We start from the raw sequence: 13299 nt of genomic DNA on the forward strand, positions 1-13299 counted from the left end.
AGATATACAATAATGATTGATGTTGTGCTGCCTCAGCCTGGGTCTCATGTGAATCAGAAACATCCCCAAAATTCTCTGAGCAAAATACATTAAGATGATAAAAATCAGTTTTAAGTATGAGGAAGGCATACTCGACCTAGCAGAACATTCCATCAAAATATGACCAAACAGCATAGTAACCAAGCAAAGTGGAATAGAATTCAAGAAGAATTATGGGCCAATGTGGTGAAAAGAGGCCAACAAGCTCCTCTGGAAAGCAATGAAATGCCTCAGTAATAAGGTGAAATGACAGGTAAAAGCAAGATGGTGGTAACAAAGAGATAAAAGCATGAAAATTAGGTATTAGAAATGAAAATCAAAATTAAGAGATCTACTTCTCAATCAGATAAGAGAGAGATTTCAAAGATTATGAATCTTGGAATGGAAATGAAGAACATCTTTAAGCCAGGACAAAAGAACTAAGTAAATGAGGAGGACAATGCATGTTAGTATGAGTGCTCAGTTGTTTGGGATATGAGTTTCACATGGACCCTAATATCAGGTAAAGGAGGTAAGACAATATGTTTCTCATATATTAAAAAATGGAAAGAATTAATAGACACAGGGGAAAGAAAAAGAAAGAACATATCTACAAAATTTCAAAGAAGAGGTTAGATTGGAGAGTTTACCTCTACAAGTAAAGCTGTGCCTAGATGTGAAAGTAGCCAGTCAAAATTATTATGATTATCCTGTTTATGTTTAAATCAAAAAGAAGAAACAAAAGCCAAATGGAAGGTAGGAGGCATTCCAGCATGCATTAAAAACCCACAACACATTGAACAGTGGCTGTCACATTCTCTGCAGACAATCAGTCTGCAGCAGGCACAGATCCCATGTTAGAAACACTGTCAATATCACAGGATGAAGTAGAAGTTACTACCACTTGAGAAGTCATAATGGTGGGTATTTACAAAATATTTTGTTTTTCTAAGTGGAATTGAAAACTATGTTGTAAACTACAAACACTAAATCTAGTAAATGTGAATAAATTTTAATCAGTCATATACTATTGCAAATATCAAGTAATTCATTAACAATTTTAAACATTTATTTCAGATAATGTCAATGAAAATAAATTAATTAGATCCCAAGTATTTAGGGAAAACTACTGCTTTAAAGAGGTTGTGTAATCAATTCTCAGACTGGTGGAGTACTATCATAACATGATGATGATATTAGGCACTAGTGCAATTCATGTTAACCCTTTGGCTGTGGCTGCTTCAAAAACACAAAATCTTTGCAAGCCATACACTGTTTGCAGCATACTTGCTTCAACTGCTGAAAGCAAACTGTACCGTATGTACAGTTAATCAGCAGCTAGTGGGTTAAGCACATTTTTTTTAGGTGGGAGGTAGTTCAAGCCTAATAACATGCAAATCTCATAGGCAGATACAAAAAGGGATCAAGCTATTCTCTGTATAAAGGTGAGGTATCATCTTGAAAGGATGAAATAAAGCTCTCTTTATTGTGTCCAGCCTTTAAATGTTTTTTTATACTTTAAAACTTGAAAATATTTAGCATTTTAATAATAATAACAATAAAACAAAAACTTCATGAATTTTACAAAAAAATAAAATCTTTCACCACCTCATTCTTTGCTATAAAATCCATACACCAAATTTTTTATCCTTATTATGTAAGTTAACTTTTTATCACTTGCTTTAATCAATTATCATTGAAAGTTTTACTTCTATTGTTGTTTCAAATTGCTACTGACGTATGATAATTGTGAAAAGCTTTATTGATGACATATTTCATCTTCACAGCAATTTATAGCTAATAAGAGGAAACAAGCCTTATAAAAGTATCAGTGCAATATTGTAATGGAGTCTTCATTGCCTGATGAAGAGTACCTGCTTGAAATGTTGCACAAGATAAATTTTAAAAAATAATTTCATTTAGTTGTGTCAGTTTATACCTTCTTATTATACTAGCCTATAAACAAATATGTTAAAAGAAAGAAATGTTAGAATGTGTGTAGTACAAAGTAAACCAAGTTCCATGACATACAATACAGCATGTCTGTTGATTAGAAACAAGTACTGTAGGGGCATTTCAGTTTGTTTGTCTCTTTCTGGGCTTCCACTAGAAAAATAATTCTCTTAGCCACTGTGGCTAAACAAAGTAATTTCTTTTAGCCACAGTGACAGTTGTTTAGCCACAATTTTAGGTCGCCAAAAACAGTGTGGTGTGTGACTTTTAATATGCATCAATTCCAACCAGTAAAAAATAGTTGTAATTATGTGAAAATCTACAAGACATTAAGTTTTGTACTATTTTTTTTATTCTCCAGCAATCTTCGCTGCCAAAAATAACAAAACAAACAAAATAACAAAATAAACATAATAAAGAGGAAAATAAAGAGATACATTTCTCAAAATAACACAGAAACAAAAAAATTACTCGAAACTAGAAAACGGTAGCATGACTAGTAAGTAGATAAATCCAATGGCAGCTATTCAGCCAAATCATTATCAACAGAAGATGTGGTAGAAGTCGACACCTGAGGTTCCGAAGCACATTTCTTCAACAGGGAATGGTACCCACATCTGTCTTTGTGAGTGACCCAGTATCTGAATGCAGAGTTGAAGTTAAAATGATCTATGGATAAGTTCAGTAACATTTCTCTCTTGGCCTCAGACAGACTGCTCCTGGTATCTGTTTTGATGCTGTTGTACTTGCTAATTCCCCACTCACAGTCAACAGATGTAACTGGAATTATTAATCCAATTGCTGCAAGCTGAGACAGATTTGGAAAAAGTTTGATGGGTCTGGTGGATGTATTCCTTGTAGAAGCTCTTCATGTTTCTGTTTTTGTGAGCATCCTGTTCCATTATGTTCCTTAGTAGTAGCTATTCAGTCAGTGCCTCATCCTCATTGACCAAAAGAGAGAAATGCTGGATGAATTTCTTCAGATCATCCTCATAAGATACTGCTCTGTTGTGACATGGGCTAAATATTGAAAAAATGACATTATGTTAGTGTCTGGGAATGCTACTTGTAGTCTTGTGACCACCTCTTCAACAAATGACTCAGCTGCTGCTCTGTACTTTTCACATTGTTTATCAGTATCTTTGATGTCATGGCCTCTGTAAGAAGTGTAACTACTGGCATCAGGAGCTTGTAGGAGTTCCTTCAGTGCAGTCTGTGTGTAAGGACCAGGGATGTGTACCAGCAACTGAATTGACAGAACTGACCCATCAATAATTGCTTTAGCTTTATCATAGGATAAATCAGTTCTCTGTAGAGATCTTGACAAAAGTCCAAGAATGACAAAGCTGTAACATGACATTTGCTGGACTAGACCATGTTGCGAGGCTCGGCCTAGAGTACCACGTTCCATTGCTACAACCTGCAGGCAGCTTATTATAGATGCAATACAGTTGAGTAGTGCTTGGACGGAATAATTAAAAGAGAGTCATTGTGTGAAGAACACTTGCTTGATTTTGTTACTTTTCTCTCCATGCAATGCTCTGCTCTCTTCCAGAACCCGACACAACTTGGGAGAATATTTCAGGCTTTTTGCAAACTGGTTCAAAACTGAAATGTACTTCACAAGGTATGGCAGCTGGTTTGCTGCCTTTTCAGCTGTCAACTATTATCTGTGTGCCAAACAATGACTTGTTATTATCCAGGGGCATTCCTCCTTAAATTTTGGGATGGCTTCCTTTGCTTGTACAAGTAATGTGGCTGTCTGTGCCTGAATGCCATCTTTACACTCCATGTACACATTCACAGCAGCAGTTGACCTGTCCTTCTTTAAAACTTGTAATGCAACTGCACTGCGATGATCTTCTGACTGTGCATGCTTCATCAAATCGTCTTTTTTAGGCTTAGTAGCAGTTTTCCCAGTGGTAACGTAAATATTTGTCTTCTTGTTGCCCCTGCATAATTTGCAATGAAATGTATTTTGTTGGGAAACATGTTCCAGCCAAGGAAACTGTGAAAACCAAGTTTCTTTAACTAACTCTCTGAAATTTCAGGTATATTTTTTTCACACCGACAGTCTGATCACTGCTGCAAGCTTCAGTTTCTTCAGAGCTGTCTTTTCTTTTGGAAGTGGATTTCCCACCATCAGTTGATGTTGTTGCTTCAACCTTCTTTTGAAAAAAACTTTATATATCTAACTGTTTAGACATCTTTTTATCTGATCTAAGAGTTGTCATGATCTCAATTCAAACACATGTCAAGCGAAACTTGGAATTTCCACTTTGACACAGACTATATGTTGGTTTGACGAAGGTCAGGTTTTCTCCGATTACTGTTTGTGTACCACGGGCAGAATCAAACATGTTGCATAAGAAATGAAAATAAAAGAAATCATTAGCACAGCTGAATAATAATTTTTTTTAAATTTAATTTGTTAGTTGTCATATCCCTGAAATCATAAAAATACATATGTAAAGAAAATATAGATTACAGTCAGTAGTAGTTTTTAAAAACATTTCTTGTTTCTTCAACTTGCTGGGGGTGCCTCTGGTCATTTGTCATCATTAATGGCGTGATTGGCAATAAAAACTATGAAAGCTGTTAAGACCGAAACTTGAGCAGAATAAATAAAGGAAAACCATCCAAGACCGAAAAATTATTATCTTTTGCCACTGTGGCGAAACCAACACTAGATTTTTTAGCCATAGGCTCTTTCTTTTTGCCAATGGCGATGTGGCTTATGGCTAGCAGAAGCCCAGCTCTTTGAACTTTATTTGCTATAAAGTTGGTTTTATTTTAATTGCATTGTCAAAAGTGTCAGTTTGAGATCAAGACAGAACCCAGTAACAAATACATTTTATGATTGAGATTGTCATTTACAAATTTATAGGATAATTAAATGGAACCTGTAGAAGGAGAAGTGAATATTACTAGCAACAGTCCCATTGAACAAGCAATAACTCCAAAATCTATTACATGTTGCCACTAGGTCTTAAATTGTGCTTTCTAAAAATTGATCTCTAAGAAATTATTATCTGCTTTGGAAACTGTTAGTCATGTTATTCTCCCTTTAATAGCAGACTTCATTGTATTTGTAACTTTGAAAATTCATCTAAATGTTCAGGATTTACAATATACTTTTTTTTAATTGAATTATAATAATTTGTTAGTACAGTTATATTCTTGTTAAACACTTCTGTATCATGTTTTATGTAGTAGCTTCTTTCTCTCTAATTGTGTATTTGTGAGTGCTTGTTTGCTGTATTACAAAATATAAATGTGTAAGTACGCTTTATCTTTCATTGTAACTTAATGATTCTTTTATAGTTAAATATTGATGTAGGAGTGTCCAGACTGTAATTGTAACTCTCCTATGGAGTGTTTGCTATGTATCTGGATTTTGTTATTGTTTTCATGTTTAGATGTAATTGATACTGAGATATAAATGGATTAGATTGCTAATTACTGATGTGAATAAGCTGAAGAGCTCATCATGTGTGAACAACTCAAAAAGACCTGGAAGTAAATGTAGGTCACTATGAGCTGACACTATGTTGTTCCTGTAGAAATTATAAACTTTGTATCTTGAGTAAAACTAATAATAAGCAAGAGCAACAGGTTCTTGAGAGTCTTGTGATTGCTAAATCATTAGAAGCAAGCTTTGTCCTTTTCTTTGTAACATGCTTTGTGATGAAAATACACAACATATGTAAAGGAAACATGTTTTTAAATAATCAGACCTCTGGGAGAAAATAGAAAATCTTATTGTATGCTTGCAGACCTGTTTTAGTTTAATTCAAATAGGGATTATATAAGAAAAGTAAGCAGACAAAGTTAGAAATATTGTAGTCATTACCTGCTCAAACTACAAACCCTTGTTTTTGCTCCAGTATCATAGCCTTGTTTGCTTACTTTTCATGATCATAATTTAGAGATTTCTAGATTCCCAATTTTCTATTTATCTTCTTTGCTGGCTTTTTTTATGTTAAACTATGGACATGGGATCACTTGATATGTTAGCTAATTTAATAGATTATAATGGTAATAAACATAGCTAGAAGCTAGCTAATGTGGTTGATGATGATTTACTGTAGACATTGAGTATTTGATCGAATTAGTTTGAGGTGTAGAATATTAAGCTGCAGTTGGATATTGTCGTGGAGATTTGTTTGAGAAAGTGTAACTAAATTATCATTATATAATGCACAACAATGAACAAATATATACATAGTGTAAGACACAACCCCTACTAAGTGTGTATATAGTTTTACTAATAGAAAAGTAGTATTTTCAAGTGAAACATACATGTCTAAAACATGTTTTATAGGCTGGCAAGAGAAGAATAATAAGAAAAATAATTATAGATAGACCGTTTTGAGGATGTTTTTCATGCAAGACTAACATGCCTACTTTTATTGTGCATTTTTATATGTAATAGCCTTAGCAGTCAGTATTAAAGTTTTTGAAGTGTTGTTTGAACTAAATTGTTATCATTTAAGTTATCTTTTTTTATGAATGTATTATTATGGTTTTGTGCAATTCCTTGTGATCCATATTATGAATCACAATTTAAGAAACTATTCTTTTGGGATCTGTTTTAAAAAGAGTTGTTAAATCTAAAATTATAACTTTTAGTACCATTATTAATGTATAAAAATGTTCAGTATATGTTTATAAATGTTTTATTTGATCTGTAATGAAAATAAGGCATTTCATATAGTTATAGCTTAACCCTTTTCTTTTACTGAGGAAGTAGGCTTGTATGTTTCCATACCATTCCATTTCATTTTCAACCTCTGATTAAGACATGTTCCATTATACCTCAAGCTCATCTTTGAGTTCCACATTAAGGTAATACTTGAAAATACAAGTTATCTGTATCTACTTATGAAACCACTGGTTTACAGTCAATATTCAAATTGTAATATTTTTTGTGGATAAACCCTTGAATACGAACTTGTATTCATGGGTGAGGGAATTACTCAAAATTTTATTTTAAAAAATATAAGACTCATATTAAAAAAGGCCAATAAAAATAAACAACTCAAAGTTCTAATATAAGTAAATCTTAATATATAGTTAATGCATCATTTTCTAATATTTAAAAGTATGGAACCTTACAAGCTCTACAGTATCTGTACAACTTATTCCAATATGCCACCCTTTAGTGACACTGATGGACTGCTTCAAAGTAACCAAGTTAAGCAAATAATAGTAAGTCTTCTAGTGTGGCTATACTTAAACAACCTAAGAGAATATTAATAAAACTGATAAACAAAACACTTTCAAGTGATAAACATGACAACTAGACATATTGGAAAAATATCTGTAACAGTTACATAGCAATACAGTTAAAAATGAAATTGCATTTTGAAACATTAGCACAATCCTTCTCATTATTTTTTCAGCTCATATCTTTTTAATCACATACTGGTACACAGAGCATAAAAAAACAAATGAACATCCTTTTGATAGTAAACATATGACGTGATATGAACCTATTTTTGCATTTCCTCTCATTTTGCTAATGTTTTGTAGCCAAGTCCCAGTAACAAAGCACAAATTGCTATTATTTCATTTGATAGCAACTGTCAATGACCACCTTGCAAGCATCATCTTCTTTCTTCTACTAAAAGCTTTTACAGCCAATTTTCTTCTGTCAGAAAATGAAAAGAAAGTAAAAAAACTAATTGACTCAGCTTAATGTATCCAACTTTATCTCATCTTATTGAAATCAATATTAAGCATGTAGTAGCAAATTTATTGAAACATTGTTTATTTAATGTAATTAATTTCTAGTTTTCAATAAAAGCGAATGTCAACAGTCATGTTAGGAAAACTGGCCACATTTCACCAGCAAAAGCAAGAACTTCATCAAGTGATCAAACAGGCTGTAGGAGGCCTCTGTATAGATGAACAAAAAGAAATTAAGCTACAAATAGAACAGATTCATGACCTTAAGTTTCAACTGCATAATGAGCTTAGAAGACAAGAGATGTTCAAAAGACTTCTAGAACTGGTAAACATTCAAAATATGAATATATTAGTATAAATTATAAATATGTTAGACTGTTTAGTAATTGACAGCATATAAATAACTAATTTTCATAATAAAGGTTAGTAGATTTATTTTTGAAACATTTTCAGGTTTTGTGGTAGTTAACTTAAAAGATAAAAGAAGAGTATTGTCCAAAAGTGAAAATATTTTGAAACTTTTCTACAAAATGCAACTTTGTATTGCATATGATAATTTTTTCTTGTACTACCAGAAAGCCAAATCAAGAATTTTTTGGCACAACTACTTGATGTCTACCTAGCACTGTGTTTTTTTATTTCAATAAAATGTCACCAAAGTTCTTTATTTCACATAGATTTAGTATTACCTTCATTAAGAAAGAGCTGAATCTAAGCTAATAACTACAATGTAGAGCTGTACAGAATAAGATATTCTAATATTTTTATTCACAGATGAAGTGACATTAAGTTTAGATAAAAATACTGCCCAGCTGCTTTATTATGACCCCATAACAAACATTGAAAAATCATATTCAAAATATTCTTGTTATGAGTCGAGTGATTCCTGAAGCCCTGTAATAATTGCAAAGATGTATTCATATGATGATTTATTTACAAGACAGTAGATAAGAACAAGGATTTTTCTGACTTTAACTAAATATGTTTGTAGGTGTATGATTACTAGTAGTATAGTTACTGAAAACCATTTCTTTTCATTTACTAATCAAGAGATTTGTTATCAGAAGTAGCTGAGAAGTGATAATGCATTTTCTTCTAGGAAAAATTTTTACGATCATACAACCGATGAAGAGAAAGAATAGTTAGAGATGCTAGAGTGTGTTTTAACTGACTATGCAGTTCAACAGTACACTATAAAAGATTTTAGAAAAAAAACAACATTATATGGCACTCAACTAACAACTAGTCTGAAAACGAATTACGTTAGATGCAAAGAGAAAAACAGGCTCCATTGGTGCTTAGAACACAAGTTATGTATAGTGAATCACTGGTAAAATGTTTTACATAGTATAATGGGTTGTCTTTCATCCTTTTCTGTACTAAAAGTAATATACAAAGAATATAATAGATAGCACATGAAACAGCTTGCATTTTTGGATGGTTGCACTATTGTTTACAATTCAACAACAATTTCCAAGAAGAAACAGGCAACCTTGCCAAAGGATTGCCATGCTTTCAAGCTTTAGTAGATATTTTCAAGAAATATTTTGAACAAATGGCTTCCAGACAAAAAAAGAATTTTACCGATGCTACAGCCTACTTACAACATCTAAACTCTGTAGATAACAGGATTCATTTGACCATGGAAATGAAAAACAACAGTGTATCACTCCTTCATATCTTCATCAGTAGATAGAATGACAAACCCATTACATTGTACAAGAAATTAACTCACAATGACAGATATTTACATTTTCATTTTACCATCCACTGTTTTCTTTTGTTGCTGTGCTCTATAGGAAAAAAAAAAAGCATGGCACAAGCCTTTTATCTCCCCTGTACTGACTGCATCATGTATCAACTCCACTGGTAGAAGTGCAACATACTTTCATGATGCAGATGACTCCCTCTATTCCATTCTACATAACTATCACTTCTGATTTAATAGTGCTTGTGTTTGGGTGTTTTTTTGCTTTTGGTGCACTTTGTAACCATAATTTTAATAGTTTCAATTCTGAAGTGGGATTTCTTCATTAATCTGTGTTATATCGAAGCCTTTTTTTTTTTTACTTAAAATCTCAGTTATTAATTTTTGTCTCTCACATTTGCATTTTGTCTGTCAAACAGTTTTGTTTGATTCATATTTCTGAAGTGAATTATGAGGTTTGTGTTACCACTTTGGACATCATATCTCTTACAAGCACTCTTTTGCAGACTGCTGGTGGTGGTGGCCCGTCAGTGGATTTATCTACGATTATCCCTCAAGAGATTGATTGTTATATGGATCAACCACCTTTTTCTGATCTTGTCCCATTTCCTACTCAGTATGTGAAACCTGTTTGAGTCAATAAGGATTATGATAGCCTTTTTCCACTACAGAATTAGCCAAGCCTAATATGACATTTTTAAACATAATTTTTCAGGCTATGTGATGTTTTACCCATTTTCTCAATTTCCTATGATCCTTGTCCTTCTTTGTTACATGATAATTCTTCCTTTCCATGTTCAGTTTTCTCACTCTCCTTAGATACTAAGAATATGCTGAGCCTTTTGTTTCACAATTGTTTGTGGTAAAAGTATACCTAGCCCTCCATGGGCTATGAATCAGTTTGCTTTGGCTTATCTTCAAGGTGACTGTATGTTTCTTGACTCAAGAGTAAGGGTCTATTTTACCTCTGTGTGGGGTGACCCCCTGATTTATCTATGCATTTATCACATGCCCACTTTTTATACCTTTGTTTTACTCTTACTTCACTTCTGTGGTGATACACCAAGATCCTGAGATTTTTTTCAGTAATAGCCTTTCCCATTTTAACTCTTTGTTGGTTCATTTGTCATCTTTGACCCTTGCTTTACATAGAAAATTTCAGTGTTTTTTAAGTAACAACAAAAATTCACACACCATTAGATTCCATAGACATAAATTACTACCTTTGTACTCCAAGTTCAGTTATTTAGTTTATAATTGATGGACTAAAATAAATATTGTACATGAAAACCAGCCTTCTTTTCCATGCTACTGTCCCATTGGAACAATGTCAACAAAGTACGAGTGATTTATCACTTTACCTGGCAATCAGATACTGCTTGACACCTATGTCAAGGCAAGATTAATTGTAATTCAAAGAAAATCAGTGTCATTCATACATGTGGATACGTATTATATGGATATTTTCAGCAACTAAATATCAGAAATGAAGTATGAGTTTACACATGTACTTATGAAAAAAAGAGAAATTTTGTGATAACATTTATTGAAAATTTGAAGTACTACGATTGACAGACATATACAGATCATAAACCCCACCCATTCTGTGTCATGTCATAGTGTAATTGATCAATCCAAGAAATTAGTTATCCAGAGATACAATCATAATAGAAAAGCTAATGAAACAAGCATTTGTCTATAAATAATTAATGGAATTAGCACAAGTGTGAATATACTATGTTTATTTAAGGAATGATATTAGTGGCCTATTTATAGAATAATTATTGATAAAAATCAGATTAACAACTTCTAATATATTGAAATACCAGAGCAATTTGGTAACACCACATTCCAACACTTTATCAGTTATTCATTATTGCTATATGTGTAATGAACATGTTTCAATTTTAGGATATTATACTGATGATAATTATATTAATTCTTTAATCACAGATGAAAAACTATTTTCAAAACTTGTCCTTGCTCCATTAAAGTTGTTTGTGTAATTATTCACAAATATACATGGGGGTATGTTAAAATTATAGGGTATTTTGGTTTTGCTAGGTACTTCATTTTCATTGAATACAGATATTGATTATCTAACTCTCTAAGTTAGAGTTGTGATTTCTAGTTATCAAAAACTTGTATATTTGTATAAATGACTCTCTTATTTGATATACAAATGATACTGCCATTGTTAAAAACACTTTCATCAGCAACAATTTCTGCACATGCTCTTTTACTGTAGCCACGTCCAATGATATAACGTAGGGCAAACTGTTGTCAGGACAGTATAGTCTGCTTATGACATAAGCAGCATGTTGCCTGGGTACAGAATAGGCTACTTACAATCCCTATCCATGATTTTTTTTTTATGTGCTGCTGGTTTAATTTGAGCAGACAAAGTTATGTATTAATTGATTCTTTATGTAGTTCACAATACCAAGTATGTTGTTTACCCTTGTTTCAATTAATTCAATAGTTTAAAATCATTTACAATTCTATTTACTTTTTATGTGTGAGTTTTCAGATACTGAATGTTTCTTGATCCAATAAAACTGGCCAGACTAAATGTAGAGCATAGAGAGAGAGCTAATGTTTGATGTATCAATGACCTTTACTGGTCAAGCCAAATCAAACTGACACACTGGTTTTGATGTTAACATTCATTTGCTGGTCACTGAACAATGGTAGACAATGGCTTTAGCAATATTCCCAATAGTAATTAAAGGCGATTTCAACTAGGATGAGTAAGGTTGCCTTTTAATATGCCATGCCATGCCAGTTCAGCACATTTTAATAATGTAGGTATTTTTCATTTGTTGTTTGATATACAGTCATTCATATTTTATTTATGGAAGCATGATACATTTAAAACTATGGTTTTATATTCACATGTCTCTATGGCCAGGAACTACAATTCTCTAGGAATCCCTACTTTACACACTTTGTTTCTCTGTTGTTGGGATCTTCTGGTTTGCAATAAGGTCTTGTCCTAGGTTTGTTTGCCACCCACTTATCTAAGGGACTTGTGTATGGTCCCTTGTGTTTTTGACCATGTACCTGAGACTTTGGAATCACATGTGGAGTCCGTGTAGTCAACACACTACATTTTCTCTTTGGTAGCTCATTTGCCACAGTTTGAACCACAACAAGTTTCTATTTCTGTTCCCTGTACTTCTCAACCCTTACCCATTCCTCCCACCAGGGGTTCCTCATTTCACCTGACATGGATTAGCACACCACCAACAGTACTAGTGACTATCTAGAGGGAGCTTGATTTTGTGAAGTTGTTTCCATTTGGTGATCTTTTGCCATATATCAGTATTTATTTGTGTTTTATCAGAAGTATGTCTAATTTCATTCCTCCTGCTTTACCTTTTGTAGCCATTTCCTTCCCTATGCCTTGGGATCCTATCACGTGTTATCATCTGTCAGAAGCAGTACACATCTTTTGGTTTCTACATGCTATTAATCTTCTTCATCTTTTTCCAGGCTTTAATTCTGGGAAAACTTGAGAATGGTGGCCTGTAATATAATATTTTGTTGTCTCAATTAATTTCTCAGAGTATCCTATTTTACCATGGAATTGTTTTTCACTCTCAGGTGGGCTTTTTTTCCAGGTTTGTGAATGAATGACATGGACTTCACAAATTATTACTTGCATATCACAGCATTTTTGCAGTTGCAATTATATCTTCTGTTTGTTCATCAAAGGGTAGTTTATTAATTTTGTGTCCTGCCCTTTGGACTTACTTCAGCCCCATATGTTTTTCGTTGGGTGGTCAGAGCAGTAAATCCTCACCTACATGGCCTTGGGTTGAACTTTCATCATTAGATGGATGATTAGCTACTGTTAGCTCATACTGAACATGAGTCTGTCTATCAAATTCCTCAACTTTTCCTGTGGAATGGTTAAACAAAGTGGA

General features: G+C 33.0%; 1 protein-coding gene across 5 annotated transcripts in view; it reads left to right on the plus strand.

Annotated features, from left to right (window-relative positions):
* The window catches only part of LOC143258511 (uncharacterized), a 72684-nt gene that overhangs the window by 34992 nt on the left and 24393 nt on the right, over positions 1–13299 (plus strand). For 3 of the 5 annotated variants that reach the window (XM_076517582.1, XM_076517583.1, XM_076517579.1), the window contains exon 6: positions 7781–7987. The exons of the other annotated variants lie outside the window; for them this stretch is intronic. In XM_076517582.1, the coding sequence (XP_076373697.1) occupies positions 7781–7987 (207 nt within the window). The remainder of the gene's footprint in view (positions 1–7780; positions 7988–13299) is intronic. 5 annotated transcript variants of the gene reach the window in all.

Source organism: Tachypleus tridentatus, chromosome 8 (genome assembly GCF_004210375.1).
Source record: "Tachypleus tridentatus isolate NWPU-2018 chromosome 8, ASM421037v1, whole genome shotgun sequence".
Classification (NCBI taxonomy): Eukaryota; Metazoa; Arthropoda; class Merostomata; order Xiphosura; family Limulidae; genus Tachypleus; species Tachypleus tridentatus.